The sequence below is a fragment of the Felis catus genome, chromosome B3, assembly GCF_018350175.1.
Source record: "Felis catus isolate Fca126 chromosome B3, F.catus_Fca126_mat1.0, whole genome shotgun sequence".
In the NCBI taxonomy this organism is placed as follows: domain Eukaryota; kingdom Metazoa; phylum Chordata; class Mammalia; order Carnivora; family Felidae; genus Felis; species Felis catus.
The window spans coordinates 60,960,925-60,984,459 of NC_058373.1; the positions used below are offsets into that span (position 1 = coordinate 60,960,925).

The 23,535-nt window shown below is 52.7% G+C and overlaps 2 protein-coding genes and 1 long non-coding RNA gene across 6 annotated transcripts in view; 2 read left to right on the forward strand and 1 right to left on the reverse strand.

Moving 5' to 3' along the window:
- Positions 1 to 4,525, forward strand: part of VPS39 (VPS39 subunit of HOPS complex) — a 46,644-nt gene extending 42,119 nt beyond the window's left edge. Inside the window, exons 22-25 of the mRNA XM_003987249.6 lie at positions 852 to 1,001; positions 1,167 to 1,301; positions 1,565 to 1,656; positions 2,443 to 4,525. Of these exons, the coding sequence (XP_003987298.1) occupies positions 852 to 1,001; positions 1,167 to 1,301; positions 1,565 to 1,656; positions 2,443 to 2,518 (453 nt within the window). The 3' untranslated portion in view covers positions 2,519 to 4,525. The remainder of the gene's footprint in view (positions 1 to 851; positions 1,002 to 1,166; positions 1,302 to 1,564; positions 1,657 to 2,442) is intronic.
- A 135-nt stretch (positions 4,526 to 4,660) lies between these two features.
- PLA2G4F (phospholipase A2 group IVF) lies at positions 4,661 to 21,275 on the forward strand. 2 transcript variants are annotated; one of them, XM_011283056.4, is made up of 20 exons: positions 4,661 to 6,585; positions 7,587 to 7,659; positions 8,257 to 8,393; positions 8,474 to 8,602; positions 9,054 to 9,094; positions 9,358 to 9,400; positions 9,879 to 9,945; positions 12,032 to 12,201; positions 12,333 to 12,446; positions 12,660 to 12,697; positions 12,953 to 13,088; positions 14,774 to 14,910; positions 15,182 to 15,404; positions 16,755 to 16,869; positions 17,095 to 17,232; positions 17,335 to 17,442; positions 18,653 to 18,847; positions 19,099 to 19,265; positions 20,068 to 20,254; positions 20,547 to 21,275. In XM_011283056.4, the coding sequence occupies exons 1-20, from the start codon at positions 6,475 to 6,477 to the stop codon at positions 20,765 to 20,767; spliced, it is 2,550 nt and encodes an 849-aa protein (XP_011281358.2). In that variant the 5' UTR covers positions 4,661 to 6,474; the 3' UTR covers positions 20,768 to 21,275. The 2 variants fall into 2 exon arrangements, with proteins under 2 accessions (XP_011281358.2, XP_019688192.2); XM_019832633.2 differs by lacking the exons at positions 4,661 to 6,585; positions 8,257 to 8,393 and having other exon boundaries at positions 7,588 to 7,659; positions 9,272 to 9,400.
- LOC123385972 lies at positions 18,386 to 22,472 on the reverse strand. Of its 3 annotated transcripts, XR_006599302.1 has the most exons (4): positions 21,769 to 22,472; positions 20,541 to 21,246; positions 19,590 to 20,417; positions 18,386 to 19,059 (listed from the first exon to the last, which is right to left on the reverse strand). It is a non-coding gene; the product is annotated as an uncharacterized LOC123385972 (long non-coding RNA). The 3 variants fall into 3 exon arrangements; XR_006599303.1 differs by having other exon boundaries at positions 18,386 to 20,417; positions 21,961 to 22,469; XR_006599301.1 differs by having other exon boundaries at positions 18,386 to 20,417; positions 21,769 to 22,469.
- Positions 22,473 to 23,535: the final 1,063 nt, after the last annotated feature.

Genomic DNA, 23,535 nt, shown 5'->3' on the forward strand with positions numbered 1-23,535 from the left:
TACACCTCACCCTCTCTCGTTTGGCCATAGGTGACACTGGTGTGAATTGCTAAGATCACTGATTGGTTTTGCATGTGTTTATTGAGGAAGAGGCAGGGTGACCGTACATCCTGGTTTGCTTGGGATATTTTCTGGCTTATTGTCATCCACGTGATTATAAGTAGCGTCCCTGCCCCTTTACTTTCAAAAGAGTCCTAGCTTGTATGGTAAATTATGTCATCAGCCTGTTGAGAAGGAATATCTAATGGTTGTGATAAGGGGCACTTACGTGCGCCGTCTAGAATGCACTTGGATTTGTCAGTGTCTGGAAACACTTTCGATCGTCCTGCCTAGGGATATGGGGGTAACTGGAATCTAGGCGGTAGAGGCCAGAGTTGCTGCTAAACAGGGTGCTAAAGTTCAACAAAGAATTATGCGGCTGCAAATCTTGAGTGCTAAGGTTGAGAAATCCTGCATTAACTGGTACCAGTAGGAAATTACGACATCTCATCTTGGGTTCATCTTCTCTGACAAAATGTGATAGGGCCTCAGCCTCAAAGCCAGATTCCTTGGAGGGATCTTTTTTGAGTCATTTTGCAGTGTTGGCATTTTGTCAGCAGTGTAATGCTTAACAAATATAAGGCATTTGAGTTTTGTCTCTCAGGAAAAACAGCCCTTGATTTTTAACATCTGCAATTGACTGACTTTACCAAAATCTTTTTAAAATGTGAAAAATGATGAGTTTTAAGTGTCCCCTGTCAGCTATTACCACAGACTAACCCCTCCTACTTTTACATGTGGTCATGCTGGGGGGTTTCTGGGAGGCTTTCTGCCAGCCTGACGTATGTGGTTTGTACTTGTATGAGACACAGGTGTATCTGTCCCTGCTCCGGATGTACCTGTCACCCCCCAGTGTTCACTGCCTGGGACCAATCAAGCTGGAACTGCTGGAGCCACAAGCCAACCTCCAGGCTGCCCTGCAGGTCCTCGAGCTGCACCACAGCAAGCTGGACACCACTAAGGTCAGGAGTTCTTCTCGGGAAGATGGAGGGCACTTGGGGGAGCATTGAATGAGAGGAGAGGACAGAGAAATGGACTGGGATTCGAGAGCTCTGTGGCTTCAGACATTTCCTCAGGCTTACTCCTGTTCTGTTTCACCGTGTTCCCATCTCTGTTCCTGTCCCTAGGCCATCAACCTTCTCCCAGCAAACACTCAGATTAATGATATACGCATCTTTCTGGAAAAGGTCTTGGAAGAAAATGCACAAAAGAAACGGTTCAATCAAGTGCTCAAGAACCTTCTCCATGCGGAATTTCTGAGGGTATGAATTTTCCCAACTCTAAGGTGCAGCTATACTTTTTAGTACGAGAGATAGTTACCACATAGCCCTGTAGACAAAAGCAGAGCTTTGTGTTGCTTTAACACTGTAGCTCAAACCGATACAATAACCGACTTGACATTTAGTTGCAAGTGTTGTAGTTAGAGGCCTCTGTGGGAGCTGGGAGGTGAGACCCAGCCAGCCTCTGCTTGGTGTTCTGTGTGCTGGAAGGTGGGGCTTCTCTCCCAGTCACTCTGCTCTCCCAGGTCCAGGAAGAGAGGATTTTACACCAGCAGGTGAAGTGCATCATCACCGAGGAGAAGGTGTGCATGGTGTGTAAGAAGAAGATCGGGAACAGGTGAGCCTTCTTCACAGCTGTGCAGTTTCAGCCTTGATAGTGGTCAGGCTCGCGATGGATTTCTGCCCTTTAACTGAGGGGGAAAGCATGGCTGCTGACTCTTGGCCATGGTTAGTTCTTGAGGCTCCAGAGAGCAGTCCATGTTGTGTTTTGCGGGTGGGCTTGAGGATTTAAAGACTTGAAATGGCATGGGGCTCTTGATTTTCTGCCTATAAAGCCCTTCCCTTCTGGCAACTATGTGTTGTAATGTAGCCAGTGGGTGTGTGTGAGTTGTATGTGGGCAGAAAGTTCTTATCTTTTAAGGATGTGCCTCTGCAGGAAGAAAAAGACTTGAGTAAAATCCTGAGCCAGCAACGTTGTGTTTCAAAGCATATATTCTAATCCATCCCCTTTCCTGCAAAGCATGGTGTTTTGTCCTTTTTCTTATGTGGGTGGAAGAATCCAAAAAGACCTTACTTCTGTCTTTTGTTAGAAGTGGCCTGAAACTTGTTCTAATGAGCATTGTCACATCTGCATGAGCTGGTGCTGACTCAGGCCGGTGTCCTGCTCCATCTGCCCCATTTTGCACATTGATGACTTAATAAGAAATATTCCCATGCCTTCAAACTGCATGGAGCTCATCCTCTGTTTGGTTATGTGACAGAGATGGTGGCTATGTAAATCCAGAAGACCCTCAGGGTGGGCCATTCCTCGTGGTTAGGGCGGGCCGCTTCTGGGGTCGCATATGGGTAAGGCGCCTTCTCTTAGAGGTGGTCCTCACTCCTGAGTGGCTTTCCCTCCCTACAGTGCATTTGCGAGATACCCCAATGGCGTGGTCGTGCACTACTTCTGTTCCAAAGAGGTAAACCCAGCTGACACCTGAGCCCAGCATGCCAGGAATTCTTCAGATGGACAGTTCAGCTATCCCAGAGAGGGGAAGGAGCACTGGCCTTAGAAATGAGGGGCTGCTTCCACCACCAGGTGTCTCCCCATTTGGACACTACTGGCTACCTTGAGCCCTGGCACATCTCTGAATTTATCAGACTTGTGGTCTGGTGTTACCAGCTTTTTGATAGAAAAAAGAGATTAGCTATACCTTATATACCATTATGTCACAGGCAGTTGCAGAGAATTTGCTACCTGCTTGGATGGGAGGAGGTGACGAAGGGCAGTGTCCTGCCTTTGTACACCAATCACCTGATCAAGGAAAGTGTCTCAAGAGTCCGTAACCCTGAGATTGTTTATTCAGAGTTTTCTGTGAAGGCACTTGCAGGACTTTGCATGGAGCCCCCTGCGCAGTTGGCCTGGGGTCTGGAAGGAGAGCAGTCCTAGGTTTCTTCTCACTGCGCAGGCCGGACACCGGCTCTCTAGGTGATGACAGTCATTTCTCCATAGTCACCATTCCCTCTTTCTCCCTGGGAGGCTCCCCACACATCCCTTTATGTTTTTAGTCTCCGTTTCTTTCTCGCTATTTATTTTCTTCCTTTATCTCCCTTCACTGCTCTACCCCAGCTTTGTCTCCCATTTTCCCGACACCGGGAATAACTAATATTTTAAACAAGGTAAAATGAGAAGCAAGAGGAGGTCTCAGTTTCCAGGATACACCGATAATTGATTGTCAGGTATATTGTAAATAGATCCTCCTTGGACTGAGAGCTCTATGCTTAGAGGCTTAGGAGAGGGTCATCCTCCGTCCATCAGGGCCAGGTGTGACGGTGGCCCTAAGGATGGCCTGTCATATCTCTTAGACATCTGAGGGGCCTCCTGCTCCTGGTTCACCCACCAGCCACCCAGGGCATGTTGGTTTAGTCTGTGGGCTGAGAGCTTTGTGCCTTGGGCACCTTTCCCTTTGCAGCCAGTGTGGCCCGCTTACCTCTCACAGCTTGGCCTGGCAGTTGTTCTCTCCAGCTGGCTTGTTGCGGGTGGGTGGGTCTCTGCTACACACAGGACTGCTCACATCGGGAACTGACAGGGATGTGATGTCAGGCATGCTTGCGAGGTGCCCGGGGACAGCCAAGAGCGCTGCAGGAGGTGGCAGCAGCACATGGGTTTGTGAAGTCACTCCCTACCACATCCATGGAGGGGGCAGGGAGACTCCCCACCCCCGCGGGATCCGAGACAGACGGGAGGAGTGTCTAGCATTGCAGGCAGACACACGGGGAGAGCAGCCCTGTGTCCTGTCCTCCGTGGGGTTTACAACGCACAGTCTTGTTGCTGCTGTGTTTTTAATGGTGATGAGGGTGGGTGATGGTGCCCAGCCCCGACAGTGTTTTAGTAGCCTGTCCTTGATATGCCACGGTTCTTTTTAACCCGCAGCACCGTGCCATTTTGGGCCTTTGTTGTAGGCTGACGTACTGGTGTAGTAGACTAGGCTCCTCCCAGGCACGCTGTCCATGGAGGGTCTGCAGGGACAGAGTGCGTGCCCTCGGCATTGTGCACGCAGATGGGGACTGCTCAGGTTTGGGAGACAGAGCAGCGCTTCAGGAGAGCCAGGCCCAGCTGGCCATGCCAGCACATGAGAAGCAGTGCTGCCCTTGGACCTGTTTGCACCAGTTTGGAGGAGCTTCCCCTGGAAGCAGCAGTGAAGTCATGAGGCCGGCCCTCCTCTGTGCAGCAGAAGCTCGCCCCGCCATGCAGACCCAGTCTTCCTGGCTTGCTCTGTTTGTATCTTCCGTTCCCACGACCTGTGTGGCACATGTGTTTGAAGCAATAGAATAAAGAATGCGTGTTTTCTTCCTTTGGAATATATAAACGATCCAGCTTTCCCAAACTCCATTTTTCCTTCCCTGGACCCTCTTTGCCCTCTGTGGAGATGTGGAGAAGGCTAGACATGAAACTCTGTAATGACTCTTGAGGATCTCATAATAAACATCATAAAGTAAGAAACCAACCTGTTTGGGTCTCTTTTCCACGCGTCCTATGATGGAGATAACAATGAGAAGATACTGATTTAGGTAAGAATTGAGAAGAATAAGCCAATTCGTGACAAAGAGAAAAGACAGTAGAACACCTGTGGCACCTGTGTGTCTCGATCTGTGCCGTCCAGCACAGCTAGTGTGGCTGTGGTGGCTGACGGTGTGACAGCACAGGTATAGAACATTTCTGACATCACCAAGTTGTGTTGGACACACAGGAACTCTAGCTAATCCCAGTTGTCTCTCTGGGTGCTTCACATATTAGGGCCTCATGGCCTCTTCCTGCAGCTCCTGCTGACCGGGAGAATCACGAAACATACACCCAAGGATGTTTGAGAAGTGGAGAAGGGTTGGTCCATTTTGGCCAGCTCCAAAAAGGCAGTTTGGTCTTTCTCTGTCCCCCTCTTTAGCCATCTCTGGTCATCCTGAGTGTTCTTTGAGAATGAATAGCATCTGGAACTAAGAAGCATGGCTTTATTGAGGCACAGGACCTGTGACTCCCAGGAGAGAGCGTTGTACAGCCCAGAAAATACATCAGTCAGGAGACGGGACGCCAGACTGCTGTGTCCGCCCCAGCCAGCTCCGCGCCCTTCCTCATGCCCCTCTGGTGTGGATCCACGGGTCCCCTGCATGCTGTGCATGGATACCACCAACGGGGCGGCACTAAGGCATTTCTGAGACCTCAGCACAGGTCTTGGCTTCATGGCTCAAATGAAGCAGAAATAGGCCCTCCTGTTGGAGCCTGGCCAGTGGCAGTCATCCCCTTTTTTTCTGGGAGTTTCTGGTCTCGACTTGCCTACAGTGTTCGTTTTGGAATTGAATCACCTCTTTTTTGGATGTTGTTTTTTCAGTCTCCACCTCATGCCTTGGGGAGGAGAGTGGAGATGACTAAGTCTTGGTTGAAGAATAGAAATTCTCTCCCATCAGCTCACTGCCCCAGAAATCTTTTCTTCTGGAAGCTGCCTGGATGGAAAAACACCACCTAGAGTGTCGTGGTCCGCAGAAAAGGGGACATCACGTACCATCTGTAGCCTAAGGCTTATGGTGGTCAAAAGAGGACCCTCTAAAGCCTTATTTCTAGTAGCTTAAGGATAGGCAGACATGCTTTTTAGCTGTCGCTATTGATACCACCTGACTGTATCCCCATCTGTATACCCGGACCATCCAGGTATATCTACCCATTCAGGAAGAGGGCCCTGGCCAAAAGCTGCTGTGAATTTCCTCAGGATATGGATGGGTCCTCCTCACCTTTGGTTCCAGGGCCTAGTGCAGGTTTGGTTCACAGCAGACGTCTGTGTTTGGAGAATAAATGAGGGAGGCCACAAGAGATTAGAAACACCTTTGAGTCCAGATAAAACTGAACCGGAGATTTCCATGTTCCTGCTTAAGAAACATGAGGAAGGTGGGACTTGGAAGGCAGATGGTTTTAGGACTTCTTTCTACCTGGAGGAGCGGAGGCCCCGAGGCAGAACTTACTGGCTTCCATTCCCTGGGCTTGCTGCATCAGCATTGTCTAGAAGGCTTGTTGGAAATATGAACACTTGGGTTCGACTCACACCCACTAAATCAAATCATCTAGGGGGTGAGACTCAGGTATCTATTTTCCATGAGCAGCTCAATAATAACCAGAGGCTGGGTTTGGGAGCCAGAGTACCAGTTCCTCATCCTCTTGGAGAGGGACTGAAGTGCCTCCTGCCTGAGGGAATTGGGCCCCAGCCACTTCCTGGAGCATATCAAACTCCACCTCCAGCCCCAGCAGGCCACCCAACTCTGAGTCCTCAAGTCCTCCTGTGAGCTGCCAGCTCCACCCTCCCCACCTTGGTGTTACCGTCAGACCTGAGCTAGCAGTAAGTGGAGCCAGAGGAGAACAGAGTGGCTCTGGAAAGCAGGCAGGGCTTCCTGCTGAGAACTGGGCTGGCTGGCCATGCTCCGGGCGCTCTGGCCAAGGTGGCTGGCAGGCAAGGGGCTGCCCCTCCTAGGAGCAGTGCTGCTGCGGAAGAGAGACAAGAGGGGACCTCAGTGGAGGCAATGGAGGGTAAAGTACTTGATCTTCCCCGGGGCGTGTGGACTGCAGGAGTCTTGGGAGCTCAGTCCCCTCTGAAGACAGGCTAGCCCAGGGCTGGGTTTTGATCCGGGCTAGTACCAATTTGCTCTAGCCAACCTGGTGGAGCTTAAAGTGATTGGCCAAGACCTTGGCTTTTGAAAATAATTCCACCCCTCACCCTCCCCAATTAGGAATGGAGAGTGAGGTCATGTGATACGTACAGCTGTTGGCTTTGCCCAGAATGCCCTAGCCTGGAAGTAGAGCCCCTCAGGGGAAAGGAGGAAGGTGTTTGCTGGGATTTTGAGGGGCTAGCCTCACTCCCAGGAGGCTGCAGCCTGCTGTTATCTCTCTTTGGCCCAAGCTATTGTCTCCTTAGCGACTAGTCGGACCAGTCCAAGCTGGATGACACCTGGTTTCCCTTCACCTGCTGCCTCCTAGGAGGTGTGGCCTTTGTCAGCGAGCTAGTGGGTGGGATGGACTACAGCTTTCCCGTCTAATATTTAATCTAAGTACATCACTCCAGCTCTCCCTTAGGTTCCCAAGCTATAGCAGCAGCATGACAGGGAAGCTGCCAGTTTGTGGTACCTCATAACCATAATTAGTAACAATGGCCACATATATGAAGCACTTATACCAGGCACTTTATACAACTTCTCATTTAAAACTCCCCACAACGTGAGGTTGTAACCCCCTGTTTATTGATGGGGAAAATGAAGCATGGGGAAATCCAGTAATTTGCCCAAGTCCATTCAGCTAGTCCCTAGTGGAACTTAGCTTTGAACCCAGCCTGAACTCATCACCAACATGCTGAACTCCCAATGCCAGGACCCTGCCAAGACCTCTCAGCTCCCAGGCACAGTGACATCAGTGACCTTGGGCCAGGCTCCTGCTCTGTGACTGGAAGGGGGAAGACTAAGCTGGGCATTACCGCAGGGAGATCAGGCCCCCTACCCAGCTTCCTGGAACTGAGTTCCTGAGTTTTGTTGTTTCAGCGGGAAACCCACCCCTACTATGACCTCCAGGTGAAGGTGCTGAGGGCCAGAAATATCCAGGGCACAGATCTCTGTGAGTGACCCCCAATTCGACCCTTTCTTCTCTTCCTTTCCCTAGGGCCTCCTCAGAGCTCAGCAGGGGCTGGCCTGAAGTGTGTGTGTGTGTATCTGGAGTGGGGCAGAGGGGCTCCTGGTGACTGTGGAGGGAATCCATCCTGGTGAGGGAGCCCCAGGGCAGGCAGGAGGGGCTGGAGGGGAGACTTGTGCAGACCATGGACTCCTCTCTGACACTAGCAAGTGGAGCAGTGCCAGCCTGAGTGAGCATGTGAGGCCCACTGTTGCCAGAAATCATCTGCTCTCCAGCAGCTTTCCACACCAGTGCTCACAATGGAAGGGGAGTTCTTTGTCTGAATCAGGCTCTTTTAGGGAATTACTCAACTATCTGTGCTGCCACGTGGTCTTTTCAACTGGCCACTACAGGATTCAGTTGAATGGGTGGTGTAACTGGTCCAGATGGAGTTAGGGACACCGGCTCTCCCCACGTCGCCCTGTCCCAAACAGGCAGCTTCTATTCTCCTCGGCTCCTTCCCCTCTGCCCCAGCCTTCCCCAGGCAACCTTTTCAGCAACAAGAGTTAGAGAGTGAGGACCCCTCCCTCACCCCACCTGCAGTGTCCAAAGCTGACTGCTACGTGGAACTGCGCCTGCCCACTGCGTCCCCTAGCCCTGCCCAGACAAGGATGGTGGCTAACTGCAGTGACCCTGAGTGGAACGAGACCTTCCACTACCAGATCCATGGTGCTGTGAAGGTGAGGGCCAGCAGAGGGAGAGGGCTGCCTATGTTCCTGCCCTATGTCAGGCTCCCACCTCTTGCCTGCCCTCTTTCCAGAATGTCCTGGAGCTCACCCTCTGTGATAAGGACATCCTGGGCAGTGACCAGCTCTCCCTGCTACTCTTTGACCTGAGGAGCCTCAAGCCTGGCCAACCCTACAGACACATCTTCCCACTCAACCACCAGGTGAGCCACCACACCTGTGCCAGCAATGAATTGAACTCAAGGAGAGGAAGTTGGGCACAGGACACCGAGGTGAGGGCTCCTGGTCAGCACAGGCCAGGCCTCCAAGACAGGCCCCTCTCTATCCTACACCACTAACCCTACAAACCCTACAAAGGTTCCCCTCAAATACTTCTTCCCTGAGTGGAGCCAACATGTGAGCTCCTTGAGGGCAGAGCACTTTGTCTGTCTTAGTCACTGCTGAACCCTCAGTGTCTAGAATAGGGCCTAGAACACAGTTTTGAAGGCATGAAGCTTCTCATGAAGATGCTACTACTTATCCTGTGCCCATGAGAAGCCACAACAATGGTCACCTCTTCTAGACCCTGGAGCTGAGCAGGGTAGGGGTCAGGGTCAGTCTCTGATGCTTTCAGAGCTCTTTGCCAATGGATGCTTCCTTGCTTCATCCATGTAGGATTCACAGGAGCTGCAGGTGGAATTTGTTCTGGAGAACAGGTGAGTCCAGGTGGTGCCTATACCCTTCCATTTACACCAAGACTCCAGGACAGCTCCAGCTGTCAATCACCAGGACCTACGCTGGCCTGGCCTGTGGGGGAATGTCCTAGTCTAGTCACCCATTTGAGTGTTGGTGACAAGCCCACTCTCACCCCCAAACCTGGCCATGATCCCCAGGCTCTATCAGCTGCTTCAGTCACATATTATAGTAACAGCCATCTCAAGGGGAGCCAGATGTCCCATGAGCCCCTCGTCCTTTGCAGCCAGGTGCCTGCGTCTGAAGTCATCACCAATGGAGTCCTGGTGGTGAGTAGGGAAGGCGAGCTTGGGGCTGCCCAGGGCTGGGGGGCATTGCAGACTCCACAATTGAGCCTATCATGCCCACTTGCCTGTGAAGGACACTCAAGCACTCCTGAGAGGGGAAATGTGCTAGGGAGGCATCTCCAGGGACCAGGGGCAAGAAGCTATCTCACATCTGAGTGGACAGCTCAGAAGCCCACCATCCTACCTTGTGCACAGCACATCACTTACTTGGGCCCCTGGCTGCTGGGATTGCCAAAGGCATCACTATCAGAGCCCCTCTCCTCCTTCCCCTTTCCCACCAGGGCCACTTCCTCTGAATCCTGGGAAGGAGGCTGCTACAGAAGACTCCTACCCACAAGGCACGGGCCCTGGGAAGGACGTTAACTGGGCCCTGCCCCAGAGACCCCTCCTTTCACCCTGGTCTGGGCTCTGTGCGGGGCCCTGTGAATGGGCGGCTCCCACAGGCCTCTGTCTTCCTCAGGCTCAGCCCTGTCTGACAATCCAGGGGACCCTCAGGGAAGACGGGACAGCCCCACATCGAGAGTATGGTGAGTCTGGTCCATGACCTTGGGTCTTGCCTTCTCTCCTAGGGGTTGGGCTGCTGATTTCAAGAAGGTGAGTCTGAGGCGGAAAGTTCTTAATGTTTTACCACTCAAAACTGACCAAGGATGGGACAGATTCACCTCTGGAAGTAGTGAATTTCCTCTCCTTGGAAGTGTTCAAGCATAGAGGCTGTATCAGTCCAACTAGTGCTCTGCAAAAAGCAACCCTAAATCTCAATGGCAGACAACAGGAAGCATTTATTGAGCTCATGCATCATGATCTAGGCTGGGCTTGGCAGGAGGGACCTGGCTTTGTGCCATATGTCCCTCAACAACCTTCTGTGACTAGCAGACTTGTCATGTTCTGTTTTTGCTGTTGTTAATTTTTTTAATGTTTATTTATTTTTGAGAGAAAGAGAGTGAGTAGGGGAGGGGCAGAGAGAGAGGGAGACACAGAATCTGAAGCAGGCTCCAGGCTCTGAGCTGTCAGCACAGAGCCCAATGTGAGGCTCAAACTCACAAACCATGAGATCATGACTTGAGCTAAAGTCGGACACAACCGACTGAGCCACCCAGGAGCCCTGGACTGGTTGTGTTCTTAAGGCATCAGCAGAGATATGAGAGCAAGCCCAGATGAGCAGGTGGTTTTCCAGCCTTTGGTCACATCATAGTCAGTAACTAACATTTTGGCCTCTCAGTGGGAGGAAGTGAAGTCACATGACAAAGCATGGGCATTCCAGAAGTGAAGAACTGAGGCCACAGGTATAGTGTGCCACAGAGGGTAGCCACCCAGACGCAGAAGCAGAAGTGCAGCAGAGGCTGTGTGACAGCTAAGGTCTCCTCTGACACTGAGGGTCTGAGCCCATGGGATGAGTCCTGTCCAGAAAATGTCCAGCACTTACTCTGAGTCAGGCACTGTGCTCAGCATTTCACATGTCTTTTATCTTTTAATCCTCATAACAACCCTGGAAAATACAACTATATCCTCTTGATTTATGAAGCTCCAGCTCAAACAAGAAACTTACTTAAGGTCACACAGTGACCAAACTCTGAGAGTGATAAGGCCAGGAACAAAACCCAGGTCTGTGACACTCCGGAGTCTATTGTTTCTGACTCTGAACAACACATATCAATCTCCATCCATAAACCATGGTGTGAAAGAAGTATCAGTTTCCTTATTTTCTCTAATTCCCTCCCACCCAGGGTCATGTCATGTCTCCAGGTCTCATTTTAGTGCCAAGGAGGGTATGTTGGGAGAAGGGTTTCATGTGGACCTCTGTTCCTGAGGCATCTGCCATTCTGGGCTTTCTGGGTGTCTGTTGCTCCCAAGTCATGTTTAGGGTCTGGGGCTCCTTTGTGAGGCTGCTTGGGGTCCCCCCTGTCTGAATGCCATGGACATTTCTCTCTGGGGTTTTTCCTCCTCCCGAGAAAGCTGCTAGGAACAGGATGAGCCCAAAGGCCTCCCTCTTTGCCTCCTTCTGGCCTGGGCTGGCTCTGCTCTGCTCCTCTGAGCCTCTACCCAGGAACCCACTCCTTCCTCTCACCTCCGCTGCACACCCTCTGTGTGCTCGCAAGGTCTTACACTTTGGAAACAAAGGGCAGAACAACTTATTGCCTGTTTTTCTCCCTGGCCACAAACCTTCCCCAAGGTGATGAGCACAGAGCTTGAATGGAGGCAAAAGATGGGGAAACTACCAGTTGAAGATTGGTAATTAATGTAATAATGTATGATAATTATAACATTATAATTATTATAGAATTATATTTTATATAATTAATATCATGATCTCAAAATCATCAGCCTCATAAACTCTGGGCAAGGAGTCCTCTCCCTCCCTGCCCTTCTCCCTTCCCAAGGCATTGTGTGTTTCCTACCCTCCCCAGGTTCCCAGTTCTGACCAGGGCACGTTGTAGGACCCTGAGTGTCCTTCATGATGCCTTTGCTGTGGGCCACAGAACCACAGGGTGAGCAGGGTGATGAGTTGGCATCTCCAAAGAGGAAACAAAGGGGAGTTGCCATCCAGGTCGCTGCCATCATGAGCCACACACACCCCTGCACTCTCACCCCCTTACCTGGGCCCTCTGCTCCCAGGCTCTAGGCAGATTCAGCTGACAGTGCCCGGGGCCTACGAGAAGCCACAGTTCTTGCCCCTGCAACCTCCCATGGAGGGAGGCCTCCCAGCTACCTTCACCTTTCACGTGAACCCAGTGATCAGCTCCAGGCTGGATGTGGAGCTGGGGGAGAGGCTCACAGTCCTGCAAGTGAGTGAGCCCATAGTCTGGGAAGGGATGGATGATAGAATCAGTCCATCCTAGAGGGGCGTCCTGGGGCCACCATGGATGCATGTTTTCCTTCACCATGGTGGGTTCCTTGGGTGTTTTCTTCTCTACAGAGTGGTCCAAGTGCTGAGCTGGAGGCCCACACCAACAAGCTGGGTGAGGGGGGTATCCTGCTCTCTTCTCTGGCCCTAGGCCAAGAGGAACAGCGCTTTGTGGCCCTAGGGGAGGTAAGGCTCTGCCTGGGTGCCTGAGGGACCCCTGCTTGCTCTGTGACCACCAAAAGAAGGCTGGGGGGAGAGGCCTCAGAGGGGGTCAAGTTCAGGCCAGCCAGGAGCTCAGCCACGATGTTCACATACGGGCCAGAGCTACCAGAGCAACAGGAGCTGTGGGTGGGAGAATCCACTCAGGGCACTCAGGGATGGGGCTCTTGTCTCTTTCAGGGCCAGGAGGTGGTTCTGAGTATGAAGGCAGAAATGAGGTGAGGAAGGCTGACTTCAGGAGGAAGGCTCTTATGCTAGGCTGAATACGTAGGGGCTCTTTGCCCACTCAGCTCAGCCCGGTGGTGGAAGGCATCTCTGGTTCTGCTGAGGTCTTTCTAAGGGGTTCGATGGAATATGGGTCTGCTCCTGTGAAAAATGGGCTGTGCCCAAGACTTTCCTCCAATGAACAGTCACCCAGTACCACCCCCCTCCCCCCCCCCCCCCCCCCCCCCGCCCGACTCCATCTCTGGCAGCTCTGGAGACCTTGACCTGCGTCTTGGTTTTGGCCTGTGTGATGGGGAACGGGAGTTTCTGGACAAGAGGAAGCAGATCGTGTCCAAGGCCCTGCAGCAGGTTCTGGGTTTGAGCCAGGCGCCTGACAGTGGCCAGGTATGAAATGGAGGAGCTGGACCCCAGGGTCACCAAGACCAAATCCAGCCTCTTCCCTTGAGAGTACTGTGTGGCCAAGTGGTTACAGGAAGCCTTGAGAAAGGGTGGGAAACAGAGGAGGAAGGGGCAGTCCTGCTTGCCAGAGCCGATAGGCAAAATCAGGAGAGTCAGGACCCTGTATGTAATGAGGGATGAACGGCCCTGGCCAAGGGAGGTATATGAGTCTCCTCAGGCTGCCACAACAGAACACCACAGACAAGGTGGCTTAAACAACAAACAGTTATTTTCTCACCTGGAGGCTGGAAGTTCAAGATTAAGGTGCCATCAGGGCTGGTTTCTGGTGAGGCTTCTCTTACTGACTTGTAGACAACTATGTTCTTGCTGTGTCCTCACACGGCCTTTCCACTGGACATGTACAGGGGATAAGGGGGGAATCTCTCTCTTCCCCTTCTTGCAAGGACACTGATACTATTAGATAAAGGCCCCACTGTTATGACCTTACATAACCTATATAACCACCTTATAGGCCCTTTCTACAAATATAGTCATACTGGAGCTTCGACATAAGGACTTGCAGGGGCAGGGGCACAATTCAGACCATAACAGTAGACAAAGGGATTTGGAAGTGGAGGGTCCACGGGAGCCGTGGCTGGGAAGCAGGAGGCAAGGCCACACTAAGGCAGAGAGCTATGGTAAATTGGGAACGAGTTGGTGGCTTTCTTCTGCTACAAGTGTAGTCAGGAGTCAGAGCCTCTTCTGAGTCCTGACAAAGTAAGCAAGACCAGACTGTTCATTTGGTAATGACTGTTCTGTGCCAGATGTCCTCTCTGGAGGTAGAGGGTAAAGAGGGCACAGATCTTGTTCTCAGGGAGCTCTGTGTCCTCCAGCACTCTGAAGGGAGAGTGTCCTTGTGGGCACTGGCCAGGGAGCATTTCTTTCAAGATAGAAGAAAGGAGGCCAGGGAAAGGAGCCAAAAGTCTGGGGGCAGAATGAGCTAAAGCTTCATGGAAAAGCTGAGCAGCCAGAAAGCTTCTAGTCTGACCCCACCAGGCACCTCTGATCCCAAAGAGACATCTGGGCACCGCTCACGTCTGGGGCAAATCCAGGCTCTTTGGTGGTCTTCATCGCTTTAGCCCAATGGTTCTCAACTGGGGGTCATTTCATCCCTCCACCCCCCACCCAGAGGACATTTGTCTATGTCTAGAGACATGCTTTATTGTTACCAGCAGGGCCGGGGGAGAGGATGCTATTGGCATCTACTGGGTAAAGGCCCAGAATGCTGCTAAGCATCCTCCAACATACAGGACAGCTCCTCACAACAAAGAGTTACCCAGTCCAAAATCATCAATAGTGTCAAGACTGAGAAACCCTGCTCCAACAATTTTGGGTGAAATCCAGGATACCTTCCAGTTACATATAATCCTGAGACAATTGTCAAGAGCCATCTCTAGAGTCATACTGCTTCAGTCTGATGGCCTATCACTTACTACCTGTACGATTGTGGGCACATTGTCCAACCTTCCTGTGCCTCCGTTTCCTAATCTGCAAAATGGGGATCCCACTGGGTTGCTTGTGAGGATTCAATGAGATAATACAGATAAGGCTCATAGACAAATGTCTGACATTATAAGCAATAATTCATAAGCGACAGTGGTGGTCAATGTTATGATTATTTTTGTGCCCAGGTGCCTGTGGTGGCTGTGCTAGGTTCGGGAGGTGGAACCCGAGCCATGTCTTCCCTGTATGGAAGCCTGGCAGGGCTGCAGGAACTTGGCCTCCTGGACACTGTGACCTACCTGAGTGGGGTCTCTGGGTCTACCTGGTAAGTGAGGTGGGGTAGGATGCAGAATAAAGGAGAGCCCTGAAGGGGAAGGAATGTGGCTGGTGATATAGGTGGAGTCCCTGAGGGCGTGCTGGGATCCTGCCTCCAAGGGGGTTAGGAGGGGCACTGAGTGCCCAGGCCTCCTTGAGTGGGTGGGGCAGGGCAGTAGGTTCAAGGGATGGAGAGGCAGGGTCACTCACCAACAGTTGCATTCCCTCTCTCCCCTTGCCGTGCTTGCTGCCCCACTGCCCCTAATTCCCTCTATGCCCAGGTGCATCTCCACACTCTACAAGGACCCAGCCTGGTCCCAGGTGGCCTTGCAGGGCCCCATTGAGCGTGCCCAGGCTCGGGTCTGCAGCAGTAAGATGGGGGCGATGTCCACGGAGCGCCTACAATACTATGCCCAGGAACTGGGGAGCCTGGAAAGCACTGGCCACAGAGTTTCCCTCATCGACATCTGGGGTCTCCTCATTGAATATTTCCTCTACCAGGAGGTAAGAGAAGAGCAGATAATAAATAAACACAGCTCCTTTCCACCCCTGCCCCGCCAACACTTACTTCTGCCTTAGGTGCTGAGGTAAGATCTAAGATTTGCAAAGAGGTCCCTTAGGTCTGAGCTCTCTGAGGACAAGAGGTGGATCCCTGAGTGGGCTGACACCACTTCGTCTTTCCTGGCTCCTCACCCCTGGGAGGGGAGAAGCTGGTCTGCAGTTCTCAAGTCCGTCTGCATATTAGAATCACCTGCACAGCGTTTCTTTTCTTTTTAAAAATGTCTTAAATGTTTCTTTATTTTTGAGAGAGAGAGAGGGAGGGAGGAAGGGAGGGGCAAGAGAGAGAGAGGGAGACACAGAATCCAAAGCAGGCCCCAGGCTCTGAGCTGTCAGCACAGACCCCCATGCCAGGCTCGAACCCATGAACCACGAAATCATGACCTGAGCAGAAGTCGGGTGCTTAACCAACTGAACCACCCAGACGCCCCCCATCTGCACAGCTTTTCAAAAACACCCTTGCCTGGCCCCTACTTCCAGAGATACTGATTTGGGCTGGTCTGGGGTGAAGCCCTAGCACAGTGTGTTTTGAGAGTGTTCCAGCTGCCATGCTGCTCCTAGAACTGCAGGCTGGGTATGAGCTGGGAGGTGAGAGTATTCAGAGCCCAGCAGGGTTCTCAGCCCTCGCAGTCTGGCCCACTGTGTGGCTCTCCGTTGTGGACGTCTATCACAAGTGGTTTCTCGTGTCTGAGGAAAGAATGCATATTTTCAAACGATTTACTTTTTAAAAAAATTTTTTTTCAACGTTTATTTATTTTTGGGACAGAGAGAGACAGAGCATGAACGGGGGAGGGGCAGAGAGAGAGGGAGACACAGAATCGGAAGCAGGCTCCAGGCTCTGAGCCATCAGCCCAGAGCCTGACGCAGGGCTTGAACTCCCGGACCGCGAGATCGTAACCTGGCTGAAGTCGGACGCTTAACCGACTGCGCCACCCAGGCGCCCCCGATTTACTTTTTAAAGAAAGTAAACTGGTTTTCAATTTTTCCTTTAAAAATGTCACTGACTCAAAAAAAAAACAAATGTCACTGACTCCCTTGGGTTCCAATATGCTTTCTTGAATGGGAAACAAGTGGGGAGTGTTCCCAGTGCCCCTGGAATTGCACAAAACCCACAGGGGCCTTACCTTTGCTGCAGCCTAAAGCCTCGTCCTTAGAGAGCTGTCTCTAGAGCATTGGCCTTGGCAGCCACAGTCCCTTGTGGGCCATGACATCCTCTTCAGGGTATCAGGCCTCAAGCCATGAGGGTGGGAGGAAGGGGACCCCCAAAAGTCAAGTGCCTCCTTTCCTTCCTACCAGAAAAACCCTGCCAAGCTGTCTGACCAGCAGGAGGCCGTCAACCAGGGCCAGAACCCTTATCCTATCTACGCCAGCATCAATGTCCACACCAACATCAGTGGGGAAGACTTCGCAGGTGCCTGGGTGCAGGGACCTGGGAAGCAGGTGCAGGCGATGGGTGGTAGGAAGGTGGGAGAGGCCAGAGCTATCAGTGTATAGATGGGAGCCTTGGAGCACAGCGGGCTTGCTGCCTCCTGCTCTTGGCAAGTGAGATTCCCTCTCCTGTGCTCAGGTGTGAGGGGAAACCTTGGGGTCCTGGTGGAAGGCCCCTGGTGACATTCCCTTCACTCTGGATCCCCAGAATGGTGCGAGTTCACACCCTATGAGGTCGGCTTCCCCAAGTACGGGGCTTATGTTCCCACTGAGCTCTTTGGCTCTGAGTTCTTCATGGGGCATCTGCTGCAGCCCCAGCCCGAGCCCCGGATCTGCTACCTGCAGGGTGAGTCTGGGCTGGAGGGCTGGGGCCAGGGCAGGGGCTGGGCCAGGCCCTGAGGTGGGCTGGAGGAGATGTGAGGGCCCAGGGCCTTACCTTTCTGCTTAGGTGTGTGGGGCAGCGCCTTTGCAGCCAGCCTGGATGAGATCTTCCTGAAGACTGCCGGCTCGGGCCTCAGCTTCCTAGACTGCCACAGAGGGAGTGTAAACATCACAGGTGCGGGTAGACACCCTGACCTCCCCCTACTGCTCTTTCCAGCGTCGGGGCCCTGGTGGAGGCACAAAGGATGAGGGAGGGGATGGTGCAGGACTCAGCTGTCCCACTGCATTCAGCGAAGTCCTGAGGAAGTGACTTGTAGCTTAGGGCCTGTGGATGCCCAGAGATCTGCTGAGGCAGCATGGCAGGGGGACCAGGGGAAGGAGGGGAAGGCCCACCTCAGAAAAAAAAGCCAGTGGGAGCTGTGAGTGCTCTATAGTAAGACTGCGCCTTTGAATTCTCTGCTTGGGTTCCAGTTATGTCAACGCAGACCAGGACCACTGGGCATCTGGTGGATATCTGTCCACACACCTCAGGGCTCCTGTTTGGGCTGCTCCCTGCTGCACAGAACCTTTTCTACCTTTCTTCCCTGGATAACCTCTGCTCATCCCTTAAGATTCAGCTCTGACATCATTTTGTCAGGGGGCTTCTCTGTTCTACTGCACGCCCCCAGCACCCAAATTTCATAGGACTATGTGCACACCCCACCATTGTCCTTACCTTGGGGCATTGGTATGATTTATGATCTCTTTATGTGACTCTCCCCCTAAGTAGGCTATAAGCCCTGGAGGGGCCCAGCACGCAGTAACTGCTCAGTAGGTGTTTAATGGATGAAATTGTGATTGGAAGTTGTATATAAAACTTTGTTTTCTTTTTTTAAAAAAAAGGTTTTAGATTATAGCAACTTCTTAAAAATTTATTTATTTATTTATTTATTTATTTATTTATTTATTTAGAGAGAGACAGAGAGAGAGGGAGGGGCACAGACCGAGAGAGAGAAAATCCCAAGCAGGCTCCACTCAGTACAGAGACCAATGCCAGGCTCGATCTCATGACCACAAAACCACAAGATTGTGACCTGCGTTGAAATTAAGTGTCGGACACTTAACCAACTGAGCCACCCAGGCGCCCCATACACAACTTTATTTTCAAAGGGCATATAAATTATCACTTAATAAATACACTGTCATAGGCAACTTTCAAATACAGGGACGCTGAAAGAAAAGGTCATTTAAAAGAGGTTCTGGGAAGCAGTGGTCTGAGGCTTGGGAAGTGGGGTGAAGGAGGGGTGAATGTGGGGGGAGATAGGAAGGGTCCCCTGGGCCATAAGGGCCACTGGAGAACAGACAGCACCCTTCTGACTGTATTTCACCCACGCGCTCCCATCTAGATGACTGTCAGAAGCTCCAGCTGCACGATCCCACACGTCTGAGGACCAGGCTCTTCACCCGCCAGGGGCCCTTCTCCCAGGCCGTGCTGGACATCTTCACCTCCCGCTTTACCTTCGCGGAGAACTGTAATTTCACCAGGGGCCTCTGCCTGCACAAAGACTATGTGGCTGGCCGGGAGTTCATGGCCTGGAAAGGTGGGTGCTGCTCTGGCTGGGGGTCCCCCCGCTGCCTTTGCCTCCGGCTCACGGCTCACCTGGACCAGCACTGCCTTTGTTCCCGGAGGTTGGGCTGTGGGCTCCTGCTGCCCAGGGGCTGATGGGGAAGGACTGGGATGTCTGCCAGGAGGCAGGGCCAGGGGCTGGGGTGGGAGACTCTGTTGCCATCAGAAGAAGGGGAGGAGAGATCTCTACAGAGAGAGAAGAGTGAGCATTTGTCCCTATTGCAGATACGCACCCTGATGCTTTCCCCAACCAGCTCACTCCCATGCGGGACTGCCTGTGCCTGGTGGATGGGGGCTTTGCCATCAACTCTCCGTTCCCACTCAGCCTGCTGCCCCAGAGAGCGGTGGACCTCATTCTGTCCTTTGACTACTCCCTGGAGGCCCCTTTCGAGGTAAGGTGTGTGGTGGGGAGGAACTGAGGTTCTCTGCAGGGCAGCCTGGCTGGGCTTTGGGAATTGCCCTTCATGGAGGGCCTGGGTTCTAATCCAAGGGCAAGTACCTTGTGAAGGCTTTTAGTGGCACTGGTCTCCCCAGCTGAAGGAGGGGGATTGCTGAGGCTATGAGATGGAGGGGGAGGTGGGAGAAGAGGCCAAAGAAGGTCCTCAGAAGTCTCCCATACTGGTGAAGAGAAGGCTCCTGTTCTGGCCCCTGACTGTCCTGATAGCATTCTTTGCTCCCATCTGGACTGGCGTCTGGGTCTGCCCTCCGTTAGTTACCATCAGGTCCCCTCGGGGAGTCTCTAGGGGCAGCTCCCTCAAACCCTGTGGGGTAGCCGATGGGTTCCATCATCTGGATGAGCTTTCTGGTCCCGCTGCTGGACCAGCCCTTCTATCTCTGGCTTCCTCCTCCTAATCCTCCTGGGTCCAAGGAAAGCCTGGGATTAGATGATGAATAAAGCCTCTTCCCACGTGCCCTTCTGTAACCATTCAGTTTCCACCTGGTGACATTGAAATCAGCCCCTAAGAGGAAGCAGGGAGGAGCCAGAGAAGGGAAGGAGAGGAATGACACTGGGAACACTAATGATTGTCCTTAATCTCCACAACCCCCCACTAGAGTTATTCTCTTTTTTATTATGTAAATAAAGACATTGGCTGGGGAAGGTGATGTAGCCCACCTGCAGTCACTCAGCTAGTGGGCGGGCTATGTGAGTGCAGGCAGCCGGAGGCAGGGTCCAAAGCTGGCCTCCCTGCCCAGGTCTTACAGATGACAGAGAAGTACTGCCTGGACCGAGGCATCCCCTTCCCAAGTATCGAGGTGCTCCCCGAGGACTTGGAGGAACCCCGTGAGTGCTACCTGTTCGCCAAGGCCAAGGACCCCCGCTCTCCCATCGTGCTGCACTTTCCCCTCGTCAACCGTACCTTCTGCACACACCTGGCCCCAGGTGAGGGGAGGCCCTGGGCCGGGGTCTGGCTCACACAGCCCAGGGTGGTGGTGGGGTGCCGTTCTGACAGTGGATTTCCTGGACCCCTTGCCTCTTGGAGGGCCCAGGTTGGCCACTGCTCCACACCTTCCAGGCCTCAGGATCGACACTGGCCCGGTTCCTCCTGATGGTAGAGAGAGCTGAAATGTGGGTCCCGCCAGATGTCCTAGGGCAAGGGGTGGGGGCTTCTGGGCTGGCCACTCCTAGCCACAGAATGCCCCAGCCTGGCCTCTTTGCCACTTCCCACCTGTAGGTGTGGAGCGACAAACAGCCGAGGAGAAGGCCTACGGGGACTTTGTGGTCAATGGGGCAGACACTCCATATGGCATGATGAACTTCACCTATGAGCCTGAGGAGTTTGAGCGGCTGGTGGCTCTGAGTCGATACAATGTTCTGAACAATGTGGAGACCTTGCGGCATGCGCTCCAGCTGGCTCTGGAGCGAAGGCAGGCTGGGGGCAGGGCCGGAGGCTGAGTCAGGCTGGAGTCAGAGGGCTGTGAGAGGGGAGCAACTGTGGGCCCCAGACCAGGGCTTGGTATGGGGAGGAGTGGTAGACTCTGTGGGGTTTCTTCATACCAGGTTACGGGGACTGGCTCTAGGTCCTTCAGGCCTCAGAAAGCTCCTGAGGAACGGCAGCTTGGCTTTGGGGCTGCACCCTTCTCATATGTGTTTCTGGGAGACGAAGCGGGGGGATGTCTCCCCCAGGGGCTTTGGGGAGGAGGAGGGCACGAGTGAGCAGTGCTAATTTTACACTGGAGTATAGAGGGATGAGGCCACAATCTAGCCCCAGGGCATGGTCCAAACCCAGAAGGACCTTAGGGGGCCCAGGTCTTCAGACCCTCACGAAGACTGGAAGCTGTGAAAGCAGGTTAAGCTGAGACCAAAAGCAGAGACTCCTCCGTCTAATCCACACTTCCTGCAAATGGCCGGGCTCCTGGATGCAGCGCTCAGTGCTATCAAGAATAAAGGGAGACCTCATGGATTGCCAGTCTGGATCATTAACGCCACCTTCCTGCCTGCCGACTCTCCTTCACCTCTGGCTTCCCCTGCCCCCTCATCTCACTGCTCACCACCCTTCTCTGCTCAGCCTCCTGATGGCATCCTGGCTGGTGGGTATGCACACGTTTCCCTGCTAATTACTGATGCTTTACTCTTTCAACTCGGACCACACTCTCTTGTCAGGTGTACAGCTGCCCCCTCCTGCAAATAGTCTCGCCATTCCCAGAAGCTCAATGGGTATGTCTAGAGCATGCATTTGTTTACCAGGGAGCAGAGTGAGTGTGTGGCTACGTGGGTGTGCGTGTTGCTAGTGAGGGTGGGGCTGACGAGCACCTGTCTGTGGGGCAGGGATGGGCACGGTAGAGGGGCCTGGCTGGGAACTCGGAGGCCTGGATTCCTGCCTCTTTCACAGACATGTGCTATGATCTGGGCAAACTGCCCCTCTCTCTCCCTGTTTTTCATCTCTGTTGACCCACCTGGGACCTTCTGATAGCTGGAATCTCTTCACCATGGGCAGATTTCAGGTCTGTAGACAGGGGGTCCACCCTGACTAGGCATGATGTGGGCGCCCTCTGGCCGTTGGCCTCTGAAGCCTTGTTGTCCCCATGTCCTCCCTGCCCAGTGCTGAGCTGCCTGGGGCCCTTCAGTGGCCCTGATGCCATACTCACTTGGACACTTGCTCCTCCTACCCTCTCCTCCAGGAGTGCTTTCTTGGGCTGCAGCCTTCCCTCTCCACCCTCTCCAGGACCGAAGTCACAATTCCTTTTTTCGGTCAGGGACACCTATGTGAGGAAGGCTCACCCATCCTGACTCTGGGAAGAAAGCCCTCGTTCTGGATCCTAGCTGGGAGAAAAGTGGTCCCAGCCTGTGCCCCCAGCCTGGCCTGGCCTGGGATCCCCAGGCCTCCAGCTGGACATGAGCAGGGAGGGCTGAAGAAGCTGGACCTCAGAAGGGCCAGTGTTTTGGCTGGCATGGGTAGGGAGCGATTTGGTTCTCCCCTACTTCCCAACCATTGCTTCCTGTCATAGACCACCACTACTGTCTCTGGGCTCAGCAATGAGAGGTTTCCTTTGGGGTAGCCCCAGGCTGGCCCCTGAGCTCCTACTATGGCCACCTGTCATCACCACCCCTGTGCTGGCATCATCAGTACTTATTAAGACCTCCACAGAGTTCATAACTTAGAACTTTGTAGAGTTCTTAGAACTTCAAACTCCGAGAGTTCTGAGTTCTTCGATCTTCATGGAGCTCAAAGCTTAGAATCTTCAGTCTGTCTTTCATGCCTCATATAGCCAGGGTCTGTCTCTGGCTCCTGAAAAGTAAGGCCTTGGAGGGTAGAGATTTTTGTCTGTTTTGTTTGCTGCTCTATCTCCGGTGTTTAAAGCAGTGACTAGCAGATAGTAGATGTACAATAAATATTTGACAAGTAAGTCAATGGGATCTTACATTCTAAAGAGACAGATCATTACCTACTAACCATGAAAAGGTGTGCAACACTGTACTCTAGTGGTTCTTAACCCATTTGGACCTCTCTGGAAAACTGATGGAAGCCATGGACCGTCTCCCAAGAAAAACGCACATACATATGCAAAGTTGTATACAACAAGTTCTCTGCTTCACTGTGTGATCACCTTGTCACCTTGTGGTGGCTGGTGTCTGCTGTCCCAGGCCAGCAGGTTTTATGAAGGAAGCAGGCACGTGCAGGGCTTGTGCAGAGTTGGTAGGTAACTCGATTCACACAGAAATGTAGGCAATGCCACCTTGGCTTAGATTGGGTTTGGGAAGACATAATGAGACAAGGATGAGAGGGCAAGAATGTGGAGGCTGGTCTGGTTCTCTAGTCAAGAAATTGGTCAGCAGATGCAGGGGTAAGCTCAGCCAGGGAGTGAGGAACCATCACCAGGATTGGATCTGGGAGCCAACCAGACTGAGGAGTTAAGGGCCATTCCTTGACTCCTGATTCCTTGACTCCTGACTCCAGTTTGGCTCCTGATCCTAGGTAAGGAGGGATCTGAGTCTATTTCTACTGCATTCCTATCCCATCTCCAACCCTGGCCCAAGATGGCCAGAAACACATTTCAAGGTCCTGAGGGTTGCCAGTTTGGAGGGATTTGGCCATAAGAACACAGCTATGAGCCCGATTCATTCTGAAGCTGAGCAGAAACACAGGAGCAGGAACATCATTCCTCAACTTGTCAAACTCTCTCACCATGCAAAAGAAAAAAAGGGTGGCCACCAAGGTTGCC

What these genes read in the sequence shown, in the direction of transcription:
- PLA2G4F (XM_011283056.4), top strand. Translation starts at nt 6,475, where the DNA reads ATGCTCCGGGCGCTCTGGCCAAGGTGGCTGGCAGGCAAGGGGCTGCCC. An exon ending in GCTTTGTGGCCCTAGGGGAG is followed by an intron (nt 12,447 to 12,659) that starts GTAAGGCTCTGC and finishes TGTCTCTTTCAG; the next exon opens with GGCCAGGAGGTGGTTCTGAG. An exon ending in GGGGTCTCTGGGTCTACCTG is followed by an intron (nt 14,911 to 15,181) that starts GTAAGTGAGGTG and finishes CTCTATGCCCAG; the next exon opens with GTGCATCTCCACACTCTACA.